The sequence below is a fragment of the Glossina fuscipes genome, unplaced genomic scaffold (assembly GCF_014805625.2).
Source record: "Glossina fuscipes isolate IAEA_lab_2018 unplaced genomic scaffold, Yale_Gfus_2 115, whole genome shotgun sequence".
In the NCBI taxonomy this organism is placed as follows: domain Eukaryota; kingdom Metazoa; phylum Arthropoda; class Insecta; order Diptera; family Glossinidae; genus Glossina; species Glossina fuscipes.
Window position 1 is genome coordinate 357,750 of NW_023998458.1, and position 14,324 is coordinate 372,073.

A 14,324-nucleotide genomic window follows, 5' to 3' on the forward strand; every position below is an offset into this window, starting at 1 on the left:
TACATGTAGGAAGATAATTTGGAGTTCGAAGTTTTCGGGCGTGGCAAAAATGTTAAAAAATGATTAAAAACAGTTTCTGAAAGCAGTACTTGAATTTTTTCAGCTTGTTTGAAGTAGATTCGTGACTCGTCCACAAAAATAATTTAAGTTTTCCAGTTTGGATGCAGTAGGCTTCCAAATCCAAGCATTTCTTCATCTTCAACGTGTTTCCAGAGCTTTGTTAAGTTGGTTAGTGGATATTTGCCTTAGTTAAATTCGAATTTATCTTTATATTCCCCTTAAATACTTAATGTTAGTATTCCTCTAGCTTGACGGCCACTACCCCTATGTATTGCTTGTGTGCAGCACAAACATTCGCGGGTGCAGGAAAATAAGAAATAGATCATGTGTAATGAAAGCAGACAATTAAACGATTACAACTTGATTGATGATTACTCTTTCCACACCCCTCGTGTGTAACTCGTGTTCGCATCATTCTAATTAAGGAAAGTATTTGATAAAACCTTTCAGAAATAGTCTACCAGTTTATATTGGTACGGAATTTCAATCTGTTCAACTTTCAACATCATTTCATAAATTTCATAAATTTGTGTGTCTTAATAAGCTCTGATGATGAAATCGCATACGTGCTGTTAATATTTCGTATCAAATTTTTATCATTTTTCAAGTTAATCTACTTGAAAAATACCAAAATCAGCAAAAATAATATAACGTGAGATGTATTTGTGCATTCATTCATATTTTTGTACATTTGCAGTTATCATCGTTGCTTTAGCTGTTGTTATTTGATTGCAGATAAAAATGTGCGCACACACACATGCATGCATCTGTGCTTTACTATTTAAAAAAATCAGTTTTATTTTACCAGCAAACGCGTACATCGTACATACGACGACACACACATATAACACATCTGTATGTGTGCTTTAAATATGCTTGCGTGTGTAAGCATGTTCGTTCTAACATTATTAAGGACACGTTTCACGTTAACGGGAAATTTATTGCATACAAGAGGTAGCACTAACAAGACCAGCTTTTTTAAAATAAACAAATCTTTTCAAATTGCAACAAAAAATATTAGACAGGGATAAAAATCTCACTTTTAAACGCTTTTTTTTTTTTGTATCATTTAAAAGTAGCAAAAAGTAAGTATATATATATATATATATATATATATATATTAATAATAAAATCAAGACAAGTCAAACTCTTAGCTGTTCATGCACCGCATGAATCTACAAAAACTAAATCAAACATTATTAACTTCCTGCTGCTGATGATACATACTACTGATGTTGCTAGTGTTGCCGCTACTGCTTGCTTTCAAAATATAAACTTAACAAATTACCCTATTTTCTCTTTTGCTTCTTTTTATTAGTTTTTTTGTTTTTTTTTTTTTTCTTTTTTGCTGCTTTCTCCATGCGATAACACAAGCAAATACATACATACTTCATTATATAACATTAGCTGTTTCAATATAAAGTTAATACTTTGTTGCATTATAGAACTAGCGCAACATCACTAACCATTACCAGTTTATACATTTGTTACCATAATGCGTTGACACTTTGGTATACGTGTGTACGTACATACGTTTATGTATGTGTGAATGCACGTGCATATACGTATGCACGTGTTCATGTTCGCTATAAGGAATAAATATGAGTCTTTGTTGAACAGAGAAAGAACAGTGCCGTCTTGTTGTGTGTGTGCATTTTATTATGATTATTTTTCACATTTTGATTGTGTGTGTGCGTGTATGTGCGAAATATTCAAGTTAGTCGACTTTTATAAAGTACGTACTGCTGTCCCCATCTCCATTGAGAATACAATGGTCAACAACAATGAAAGCAGACAGAGCAAAAATGATTTTTCCACAACAGTCACATGCACGCTCACATATATATTATATACGTAATGCGGTTTTGAAAGAAAAACGAACGTTATAATGACAGAGAGCAAACTGACTGCTTCAAAAAAAATTTTATAAAATGCTTTAAGTGTAAAAAAAATCATAACCTATTGTAGCGTATAACAAATATATTCCGATCTTGTTAATAATAAGAGCTAAATATTATTTTTAATAAATTTATCACATCTCCGGCTACTTTTTAACGACGGCCTTAAAATTTTCCACATAATTGGAAGACTCTTTTAAAACACCCATTATCACAATTCAAAATTTGATGGAGAGTTGAAAAGCTTTCTTGCTTGCTTATCTACTGACAGTAGAATATAATGTGGTTCGTGGCTTGCTGCGTCTTTTTGATTTAAAAAAAAAAAACCATTAATTTTAAAAAAGCTACAAGAGAAGAAAAAGACAACAGTTTTCCTCTAAAGAGAAAAGCGTTTTCCTCCACGTTTTCGAAATGCCCATCGATCGAGCCGAATAGTCAAGTCAATCGCTTCGAACGATCGAGTTGAACAATGGACTCAAAGTTGGCAGAGACAGTAAAAGTTCCTGCGCGCAGTTTAGTGTCGAAAATAGAACGAATCGGTCAACACGAACACTACTAAAGCATAACATAATCTGAGATCACCTCTGCTTTCAAAAATAGAAACAATTTCATTTTCTACTCATTACTTATAAACTTCAACAGATACAACGACGAAAATTTTCATTTGCATTCTATGGGTGTTGTTCCTCCAGCAGACATACAAAAATCGACTACGCCTACGCAAGGTCAAATTTTTTTTCACTCTTTTCGATGTTTTCTGCTTATTGGTTATAAGATGAGCAGGGCAGAATGTTGAAAATTATTTTAAACATTCACAAATATTATCTGGCTAAAGTAAATACGGCGGACTCGATAACGTGGAGGATCCGTTTTTTCTTAGACTTGGAGAGTAGAGTGCGAAAAGCTAAATGTGTTAATTCTAAGCAAAGCATTGTCGACGTCACGACGCATTATATTAATGTTTTCTTCGCAAGCCCTAAAGTTTGACATATGAATCCAAACATGCATGCATATCTCTCCTGGAAAGTCAGAAGTTAACTTCGTTTCGTCCGCCAACAGTATGGTGCACGGCCACATAAATTGTGTTTGCCAGCTTTTGTCAGATATACTATCATCCGAGTGTGAGCGTTTGCCAAAAAATGATATCCACAGTATAGTAAGGCGCAGTATTGCCCATAAATTGCCAGATAGGTGGGAGCAACGTGTGTGCTAGCAATAAAGAATAGTTTGATTAAAATATGTTGCGATATTTTTTAGTTTTTTCATTCAAAAATCCGCTTAAAGAGTTATGTGCACAGCTGCTGCGTTCTTATAACCAAGTGCTCTGGAATGAAAAGAATTTCGACACAAGTCTTATAGAAGAGGAACGGAGAGGAAAGTAGATCCACGTACACTGCAGGCATTCAATTTTCCCAGCTTTAAGAAATTTAACATATCGTTGAGGCTACTTCCCGGATTCGAAATATATTGTCGTCTCTCGTTACGCGTAGCGTACATAGCTTGTCAACACTACGAAGTTGACGTTAATGGATTTGACGATGTCAGGAACTGAAACATAATTCGATAGAATGTGCTTTCCGTCTGTGTTTTCGTTTCGTGGTGAATATGTATGCGTTTGCTTTGCTATTGTATGTCTACGCGTCTGTATGCATGTGTCCACGTTGTTGTTCATATTATGTATTGTCAATTCAAGCAGCTTTATTTACCTGATTGCGGTCTTCATTGACATTCTTACACAACTGTCGATTATTATATAACATTATAAAAGAGCTGGCGGCCGACTTTGAATGCAATAACAAAAAATGAACTTTATATTGTATGTGAGTAGAAATTTGCTAATATCATAATCGAACATCAAAACCGATAACAGAAATTCATTATAGAAATTGTGAGAAAAAAAATGAAAACAAAAAAATGTACACAAAGTTTTAAGAGTAACAGACAAAACCAACCAGTTGATGGTAGACTTACACAGATAAATTTTCTTTTCTATTCTTTGTTTTTTTTCGTTTTTTTTATTTTTTTATCTTTCTATCTCGATTGTAGATAACAATCAAGGAAATAAAGGAGAAAAGTTTTCAATTGAATTTTCCGCTTTTGAAATTGAAAGAAAAAAAGAAAAATGCGAACCACAAAATTTTTACGTAAGCAAACAACAACAATAACAAAAGCAATAATGACGATTTTAACATTAACATTTTTCAATAGCATTTACATAAAATACTTAACAAAATCAAGCTGTAAAACGGCAGAGCGAGAGAGAGAGAGAGAAAGATGAAGAAGGAACGAGGAACGAGGAACGGGCAACGAGAAAGGCGGGATTTGCCGTCACTTGGTAACGGAAGTTAAAATTTCTTAAATCTTCCGTTACTGTTTATGCGTTTATGCATTCCGAACAATAACAACATAGACAACGGCAATCAACAACGATAAAGTTTTTACATTAGTTTTGCATTTAGTGGAAAACTTTTCTTCTGTTTGCATACATTTACAGTTTATTTATTACGTTTGCGTACATATATATGCATAAACTTACTTACTGTCTGCTCGCAAAACTGGTAACGAGAAATTTCACTTGAATGTTTGTGTGTCTAACTGTGTGTGTGTGTGTTTGTGTGTGTGTGTATGCATACATTTCCATTCGTATGATGTTAAGAAAGAGTATTCAAGCGAATGCATGCATGCCTGCGTGCGAGCACTTTCTATTGAAAATGTCACTTTGAAAAACACGTATCCGTTCGCTTAAGTTTATTTACCGTGTTAATCTGTTTTCATAGTCTTTGCTCCGGTTACGTTGTTTTGCTATGTTCTATGATTGTTGTTAAAGAGTGTTAACAAAAAATTAAACTTCACTTTAAATGTTAATAAATTATTACTTGTGTATATGTATACATAGTACACATACACATTTAAAGTACATATTTTAAATGTTAAACCGATTTACAATCAATTTAAACTAAAATCACATTCTTACTACTAAGAACGCCCCTGTTTGCCTAAGTGCTCCTTTGGGCCGTAAAGATTCAGTAAGTATTTTTTACCAAACGGACCATCTTGCCTCATAGTACTATAATGTTTTAAAACCAATAAACTTATTCCTTTGATTAAGTCCCGACAAACGATATTTAACGGTTATGTGTTGTTGACGTTGAGATCGACACACACCCTATCATTGATGAAAACTTGACAACGGGTGGAAGGTAAAATCTCTTATGTCCTTTGCATTATTGCAACCGATCGACATCTTGATCTTAAACTAGACAAGGTAGATATCCCTTGCCCAAGGTAGATAGACCTTACGTTTGCATTGCCACGTTTTACTAGGAGGTGCGGTGAGAATTTTTAAAGCTTTGATTAACTTCTTACGCTCCACCTTTTCAGCTTTAACCAGGCTCATACGATTGATGTGGAAACATCTGGCGGTCTTGATTGCTCCTTGAAAATTGACGGTGATATGTCTTCTGACTAATTTCTTGAAATCATCTTGACCTTTAACTGAGAAGAGATGGTTAATTTGTCAACATCAATTGTAAGACGTCTTATGTGGTCGCTTGGCTTGTTAGGAATGATATCAACCAATCGCGACCCTTGACTAAACCGGGACAATTGATGTGAAGATATTTTGCTATAACTTCTTGAAAATTTACTTGAAGCCTTCTTGGTTCAACGAGTTACTCACTTGTCGACACCACAAATAAATAATTATTTCTCCATTATTGTTACATTACGAGATTTCTTGACTCTTTGACTACACCTTCCAGATATACTAATTAAAATCATCATGGATCAGACATATTATTAACAACGGTAATATTCGAACTGGATTTAGCATTCGTTTCTCTGTGAGTCTGTTTGTCTGTTGTTGTTGGAATATCGTAATCGCTTTAGATAAGCAAATAATAGATCAATAACAGATTAGGAGGCATTTCGAGGGGCTCTATTCTTTTCGTAATATTTTAAACTGAACACACGTTACTTTGATCGATAACCTTTTGTCATTTTTTTTTTTAATAAAACTATTTTGGGCGGTTTATTGGCCTCTTTCGACAAAAAAATTATCTTTCATAAATGAAATGTAGGTGGAGGACGGGGGGAGATTCGCGATTTATGCATTCAATCGTTCAAGGGGAGTGTAATGTATTGCCACCATGGAAGTTGACATGCACTTCCGTCACATTATTAATTGTCCACGGAAATTGACCGCATTTGGAACAGCTCAGGATGCACGACTACCTTCGTATTGCACCAAACACAATGCCTTACCTTCTACCGAGATTCGGCACCATTTTTGCGGCTTCATTCATCGTTCGCACATTATCGCGGTATAAGATCCACTTTTCACTGCTCCTTACCTATCGTCTCGAAAATGGTTTGATTTTATTGTTGGTTCGCTGTCAGTTAGTTTTGTTCACATTCTTCCTTAAGGCAATATAAAGTTTAATTCCCAACAGACGACTTAAGACTTAGAACAGGCTTCTATCAAGACTTTTGAAAATCTCGAACTTTATACAGAAATGGGAGTGATTCGCCAGGCCACTTATTTATAAACTATGCGACAATGAGCTAAAACTTGGTACAAAAACTTTCCCAAATCTTCGGTCGATCAACTGACACACCCCCTATTTGGGAACATAACGTCGCCCTGAAAGCTCTACAGGCTTTGATCTTTCATGAAATGGTTACAGCATTTCAATTTTTATGAACATCATCCGACATGGAAATGGCTAACTTTACACCTCTCCGTAAACCAATTTGCGCAATTTCGAGATACAATACAGTTTACAGTAGGGCAGACGCGATGATGAACAAGCAGATAAACATAAATTGCTTTCGAAAGTGTTGCTGACGACTTATGCGTTAGATTGAAGAAACTACCAACGGGAATGAATAAAAGTTCTGTGATATTTTTAAATATTTTATTTATTTACAAGATATTTCGCTTCGCAAGTTATTATCAATTGAAGCACGTTTGTTAACATAATATTTCGTTAGTGGCTTTCTCTTAAGGGTTCTTCTTCTCTTTTTACAATTTAAAAAATAATAAACTTATTTTCCGCCGTTTTTTGCAATCTATTTGTTCACCTTTCCTTGCAGTTCGTTTTTCAGATAATTTTAGATCATATATTTTAGTTTTACTGCAGGCGTATGCGTAATTATTAACACTAGATCGATTTTGAATGCTCAATTCTGTCGTGCGGTCTATCATCTTTTTTAAAAATATTCAACTTACTTAGCTGACCATTCTATGGCCAAATCCTAGACCAGGCAAACTTGGGCTACCAATCTATCCTGCACAAGTTTATTATTTATTAACCATGAACAGAGGGCACTAGGTGGTTCTGTTAATTTTTGGCCATTTTTCACTTGAAAAAACCATTCAATGACCGAAATTGCAAGGTATACGTCGAGGAACTGTGGATTTATTGACTACTAAATTGTCGGAATGTTCTTTTGAAGTTTGAGCTGGATTTTCGTCCAATAAGTCTTTCAAACCACTATTTTCACATTGTCCACTGTCCACTGTGTTTTCGATTCTCCAGTCGCCGTTCTTTATCATTCACATCGAAATCGCCACTTTCAAACCGTTGTGGCCAAAATCGACAATTGCGATAGAACGGAGCAGCGTCACCATAAGTTTCTAAAAACTTTTGATGGGCTTCGGCAACAAATTTCTTTAAATCAAGCAACATAAGTAATGAATGCAGAAAACGCAATTTTGAGCATTCCATGATTAGTACCTGAACTGACACTGAATATCCCCATAATGTTATTTGAAGTGTTATTTTAGGTAGAGAGAGAAAGGTCAGGATCATCGAATTTAATCGTTATGTACACTGACATTTTCCCATTTCTTTATCACTTTTGCCTGGAAAAATCGTTGGCCAAAATTAACGCAACCAGCGAAAGTTAAAATACACATAGCCTAGGATGTCAAGAAAGGTGGCTGAAGACGTATGAAAGGAAGACGTGCTAACAGTGAACTTCAAACCTCCGATCTAGCAAAATTATTATATACGTATGACTATACTCTCATTAAGATTAAGCTATTTTTTGAAATAAAGATAAACTTATGATCGACTAACGTAATCATTAGCATAACAAGCAACCGATTAAAAAAAAAACAAATTAAATATAAAAATATTTTCTAATAAGATATACACAAGGTAATTGTCTTCTATTCCTGATTTATATTTTTTAAAACATAATTTACTACTAAAGCAAAAATTGCGAAACATATAATTATTATCAGATTCGATTGCCAATTCAAATATGAATTTGTTAAATTCTTAACGGCATTCAAATCTTGAACGGGTCCAACATTTGCATCGTTAAGATTACCCAAAGCACCCACTGCACCGTTTGCCACCGCACAACCATTTGCTAATGTGTTATTATTATTAATTTTCGCATTTGTGCCATTAGGAATGATGCTATTGCTGCAACTGTTACTACCACCATTCGCCAGCATGTTAAGGGTTTTCATTTTTTGCTCCTTTTCATTTTGCAGGCGCTTATTAATTTCATCGCATATCTCCGGAAATAGTTCAACAAATTGTGGATTTTTCAAATTAAATGCTAAAGATTTTTTGGCGAGTTGCTGTTTTTCATAGGTTGTCGTCTCGATTGAACCCAATGTTGCTGTTGTCTCTAACTAATATATAGAAATTGGATAAGCAAAATCATCAGCACTTATTTATAGTCGGGTATATTTATGGTCTGGGATATTTATGGTCGGGAGTATTTATGGTCTGGAATGTCTGGGATACCAATGAAATAAATACTTAGCGAATATATATATATATATATATAATATATATATATGTATATATACATATAGACAAGAAGTGAAATTTACCATAAAGCTAAGCAAGCCAGTAAGTATAGTGCCAACGCACCAAGTAGGATTCCATGTATCCGGGTGGAAATCTTTGGAAAAATATAGAAAAAAGAAAATACTTCTGATAACTAAAGAAATTCTACAGAATTATAGACAATGAGAATTTAAGTGTAATAAAACTTTGAACCTCTCAAATACCGCTCACCTCACTGCAATAGATCTAAAAGGCAATTTAGACAAGCGAGATATAATAGTTGATTCTAAGGAGCCAAATAAAAAAAAAAATGAAGGTTATATTCGCCTTGAATTGAAAAGTTTGTAGTCACCATTTGCTGTAAATATATTAGTTTGGGGAAAAAGGTATCCATTATTTTTATATGAACTTCAGGACTTTATTTAACATGCTTCGGATTGTCCGATTTGGGTCAAATATGCACCGCTTTGTTGTATGATTTGTTGCCATTTTAAAGGTAACTTCAAAATGCCTCTCTCATAGAAGTCCTGGTCTCTATTTGCAAGAAACTCTAGTAGTCGATTTTCACAATCCTCCCTAGATTCCAAATTTTTATCATTAAAGAAATTTTGCAATGCAAGAAAAAGATGATAATCGCTTGGTGCCAAGTCCGGACTGTATGGCGGATGCATTAAAACTTCCCAACCAAGCTCCCGAAGTTTCTGGCGAGTCACTGTAGATGTCTGTGGCCTAGCGTTGTCCTGGTGGAACACGACACCTCTCCTGTTGGCCAATTCTGGCCGTTTCTGGTCAATCGCTATCTTCATACGGTCCAGTTGTTGACAGTAGAGATCAGAATTTAGCGTTTGGCCATATGGAAGCAACTCATAATAAATAATCCCCTTCCAGTCCCACCAAATGCATAGCAAAACCTTCCTGGCCGTTTGTGAGGTGCTTCACCGCTCTTTGACCACGGTCGTTTTCGCACAGGGTTATCGTATGTGATCCATTTCTCATCTCCAGTCACCATCCGTTTAAGAAATGGGTCTATCTCATTCCGTTTGGCCAAGGCTTCGCAGATGGAAATTCGATCCATCATGTTTTTTTCTGTTAATTGGTGTGGCACCCAAACATCGAGCTTCTTTTTGAATCCAGCTTTGTGTAAATGGTTTAAAACTGTTTTATGGTCGATTTTTAGCTTCTGGGCGATGTTACGACTGCTAACATGCCGGTCAACTTCGATCATTTCTCCGATTTTATCGACATTTTCGACGACCTGTGCGAGGCGTATCTTTAACATCAAAAATTCCTGAACGGAATCTACGAAACCAAAATTTCACATAATTGGCTGTTACAGTATCGGAACCATAAACACCATTCACAATTTTAGCCGCCTGGCTTGCATTTTCGCCTTTGTCAAAGAAAAACTGTAAAATATACCGAATTTTCTCTTTGTTCACTTCCATTTTTAACACGCTGTAACTCACAACTGAATGCACCAAACAAAAAACAGCAAAATAATTTTTTTTACTGCGAAATGTCACCTTTCCAACGAGCATAAATATGAAATTGTTTGATCGATACTTTACGAGAAATCTATCAGTGCAGCCATCTACCGAAAAAATAATGGATTTCTTTTTCCCCAAACTAATATATGGAAATGGCAAATTATCTATAATTGTGGGCGCGTCCCGTAGCGTTCCAAACACTTTCACAAAAAGCTATGAATTCTTAGTTGTACGCTTTATTTATTGCGAGCGTGCTGGGGAGCAGATCATGCACTCGGAATGTTTAAATGTACCTCATACTGTACAATTTCAACTCATTTACAAAATTCAACTCATTTATTTATCAGATCTATTTTCAAATTTGATCTTTCGCCAGCAAAGCAAAAATAAGAAAACAAAAATGTACATACGCGGGTCCCCATGTTCCCAATGGAGTTGGAGTGACCTTTCCTTCAAATTTTTTTGTTAATGCAAAAATCTTTTTGCATTCTATTAGCTATGAATTCTAGAAACGCCTATAATATGTAGGTGGCGTATGTTATCCCTTACCTGAAATACTTAAACATAATCGCGTGTTCGTCTTAAAACGGCCGTTTGGCGTCAGCATATAGATTGAAGGCGGCTTAAATGGAAATTCACGTGGAAATAGCAGTGTACCATGATAGTATCCACCAAAATATGGGGTGTCTTCCGGGCCCTTGACAACATAATGCCATTCAAGTATATTATTAGGCAGAGGTTCAGCTGTGATGTAAGGCAATGGATCACGTTTTAAACGCATATAATCCTGTTTCATACGTGATATAGCTGTGGGTTGTTTACGGGCCGACGAACCCGACGATGACATCTTTTTCACTTCCATTATTGACGTAAAAGATAAAACTGCAACGTATATGTATTAATTTATTGTTGGCTTATGCAAACCATACAAGACACGTCACACATAAGGAAAACATAAACATTTCCTTTTTCTAATAAGAAAAAAAAAACAAAAAAAATATGATGAATCGTTCACATTGCTCACATATAACCCTCTCATCTTCCATTTCTTCCTTACAACAATTTCAATTCGCATGCCGTAACTCACCTTTTTATTTTTTGCCTTTTGTTATTTAATTTCCCAAATGTGCGCGTGGAATACGAAATCTTATCGTACACAACTAACTTTTCGAGGCCGATACAATGCAGAAAATTAATCGTTTTCACCTGGGCAAATCCAAAATATAATCAGGAATTTTATAAAAACGTCAAATTTTCTCCTTTACATTCAATGTTAGTGTTTTGTTTTCGTTGTTCACGATTGCGTATTCTCTGCTTTTTCAGGCCTAATACTACAGCAGCAATGCTCTCTTTTCAGCAATTAATATTGTTACAATATTTTTAGACTTATGGCGAGCAACAAATGTTATTAAACTTAAGTGGTGTTTTCCTTTTTTTTTTCTAATGTAGCTTTTAACAAAATGTGCCTAAAACTCGAAAATTTTCTTTGCATATTATTACAATTTCCTTAGTGATGTTATGAAACTTAGACATTTCATTGTTATCGATTACTTATCGTTCATGGATAGAAAGAGAGAGGAAGGAGAGAAATTGTTAAAAGTCATCAATTTTCAATGAATGCACACGATGTCATTAATATATGAAAATTATTGCAAATAGATATATCAAAAAGCCATATACAGACGTCCACCGCTAAAGACGTTTATTTCGTATCGTGTTATACGAAACTATTTCTTTATTTAAATTAACATATCATAATTTAAAGTCAATCCTAATATAAATCAAAATAATCTGCACCGTGATGTGTTGAAAATTTGTTCGTGTTATAAGATCCCTTGAAATAATTTAAAACAATCAATCAATGTCTATCATTTTGCGTCGAAACCAACTTTTAAGGAGTACATTTTTGCGATGAAAATTTTATTATAAATTCTTCCCAAATGAATACAATAATGAAAAATTAAATTATCTTCAAGTTTTCAAAAAACAAAAAATTTGAAATTCAACTCTATGATGAAATGCGATAATTAAAAATATATTCAAAAAAATTTTGACAATCAGAACGTTACTTTTCATCAAAAATTACAGCTGCAAGTTGGTGCAAACTCCTCTCGCAGTAGTGTGTTCATTAAAAAAACATATTTGATTTTTTGAAATCGTGCTGTATCGAAACGATGTTATAGTATTCACAATCTTTGGGTCGTGTTCTATCGAAAGCATACTTTACAAGAATTGCTTTAAGTGATATATGAAAATTTTTAAAATTAATATACAGATGGTTTAAGCGGACATCGCACACGTCGCGAAGAGTAGCAATACGCAAACAAGGCTTAAGTAATGAATGAATCAAAAAGCTTTAATAATAGTAATTAATAAATCAAAAATAGTTATTAAGAATCGTGTGTGATTCAATTATACATAAGGAAGTAAGTAGAAATTTCGTCGGTAGGTTGGAAAGCTAAACGATCAATACTCAATTTTAATATCGAATAATTAATGATTACTTATTGGCATTGTGTTAGATACTAAAGTTCGGCTTAGGTCACTTTCATACAAGTATTTACAAACTCCACTTGATCTAGACCTAGATCATTTTTATACAAATTTGTCATCTTTTAACTTTAACACTGCTACTTTTTATCCAGGGTTGATCAAAAAATTAAACAGAAAGGAAGATAAAATGTTTAAAAATGTTTTTGAAGAACTGCAAGTAATTCTGCAAATTTCTGCTATCGTTGGTGAACTGTTGGCGTCGCTACCACTCAATATCGAAAGGATTGCTAGCCCTAGAAGGTTTAAAGTGGCCATAAAACCCTTCTATAATCTAGATACGTCTGTATCAATACTCAACTCTTACACCGTTCAACGGTATTCGGTGCCGTAAAAGACTTTATGGTCCCACTACACAACTTATCCTTTAATATTTTTAAAATTGTAATTAAAGCATTAAAAGCTATTTTGCGTGTACCCGTCAATGTTGCCGAAAATGCATTCGCCTGACATTTAAGATGACAGCAACTTTTAATTTCAATATACGGAAAACGCGAGCTTTTATCATATTGCTCAGTATATATATGATTATTTTCCAAAAACAAAAAGTTATTCAAAACGAACCTATAATTCCAATATAACGTTTGTGTTTTGTTTCCCCCGACAACCTTAGCGTTTCGTACAATGATGTGTTATTCCTATTTTAGGGATGGAACTTCAATTTTACCAACTTTTTACGAGACTTTGTAGGAATTGGTTTTGCATGTGTACATACATACAACAAGATGTAAAGACAATTTATTTTAAATTTAGAAATTTTTAATCTAATTTATAATTTATATCTCTTTTATGTTTTACGTTGCGAAATTTTATCTTATACTCTGCATTGATAATTTGACATCTTCGCCAATAAGGAACAATATTTTAACTTCTCGTCAATGTAGCGATTTCTAAGCTTATGCTTAGAAAAAACAGAAGAATCGGTGATACAACAACTTTAGTTTTAAAATCTCCTTAATTCCAAGTAAATGACACTTTTTATTGGCACTTTTAATAAAAACTTAGGGGCGCTAAGCATAACATTTTATTCATTTCAAAATGCTTTGTAAATTTAAAAGATAGATAAGAAGATGCAAAAAATGTCTTGTTTATGAATTTGTTAATGACTTTAAATTCCCGGGAATTGTTCTCAAGGGGTTAAAAGTCGGATAATAAAAATTAATTATTTGGACATGACCTACAAATTGTGGAAATAAAAAAAAATAAATTTGTTTTTTTAATACCCCTTTTATGATAAGAATTTTTCAGCAAAATACCTATATAGAGACACGAACGTTTTCGTATCGACATTTTTTTGATTATCTCTTTTACGTAACGGAGATACAAGAACTACAACAGTATTCGTCTTGAATGATTTTCGTTTACATTTATGTTCGAACTGATAACAAGTACTGCAGGTGTAGAAATGTTTAAATTTGAAAAATCTCCGCGTACTTATGCATACATATAAATATATATATATATATATATATAAGTGTGCGTTTGTACCTAGAATGCAAATCCTCAATGACACTACG

The 14,324-nt window shown here is 34.0% G+C and overlaps 1 protein-coding gene and 1 long non-coding RNA gene across 4 annotated transcripts; one reads left to right on the forward strand and one right to left on the reverse strand.

The window, feature by feature from the left end:
* Window positions 1-2,649: 2,649 nt before the first annotated feature.
* On the forward strand, window positions 2,650-4,845 carry LOC119640142. Of its 2 annotated transcripts, XR_005247611.1 has the most exons (4): window positions 2,650-3,149; window positions 3,216-3,778; window positions 4,005-4,102; window positions 4,167-4,845. It is a non-coding gene; the product is annotated as an uncharacterized LOC119640142 (long non-coding RNA). The 2 variants fall into 2 exon arrangements; XR_005247612.1 differs by lacking the exons at window positions 4,005-4,102; window positions 4,167-4,845 and adding an exon at window positions 3,842-3,981.
* A 2,041-nt stretch (window positions 4,846-6,886) lies between these two features.
* On the reverse strand, window positions 6,887-11,718 carry LOC119640144 (ubiquitin-conjugating enzyme E2 J2). Of its 2 annotated transcripts, none has more exons than XM_038037988.1 (4): window positions 11,345-11,718; window positions 10,807-11,139; window positions 8,815-8,885; window positions 6,887-8,610 (listed from the first exon to the last, which is right to left on the reverse strand). In XM_038037988.1, exons 2-4 carry the CDS (start codon window positions 11,117-11,119, stop codon window positions 8,134-8,136), a joined length of 861 nt encoding a protein of 286 aa, XP_037893916.1. In that variant the 5' UTR covers window positions 11,120-11,139; window positions 11,345-11,718; the 3' UTR covers window positions 6,887-8,133. The 2 variants fall into 2 exon arrangements, with proteins under 2 accessions (XP_037893916.1, XP_037893915.1); XM_038037987.1 differs by having other exon boundaries at window positions 10,807-11,228; window positions 11,345-11,717.
* Window positions 11,719-14,324: the final 2,606 nt, after the last annotated feature.

Coding starts and splice junctions, on each gene's coding strand:
- LOC119640144 (XM_038037988.1), bottom strand. CDS start 11,119: ATGGAAGTGAAAAAGATGTCATCGTCGGGTTCGTCGGCCCGTAAACAA. Junction 8,886..10,806: donor ATTATGTTTAAGTATTTCAG/GTAAGGGATAAC, acceptor ATTTTTCCAAAG/ATTTCCACCCGGATACATGG. Junction 8,611..8,814: donor CTGGCTTGCTTAGCTTTATG/GTAAATTTCACT, acceptor TCTATATATTAG/TTAGAGACAACAGCAACATT.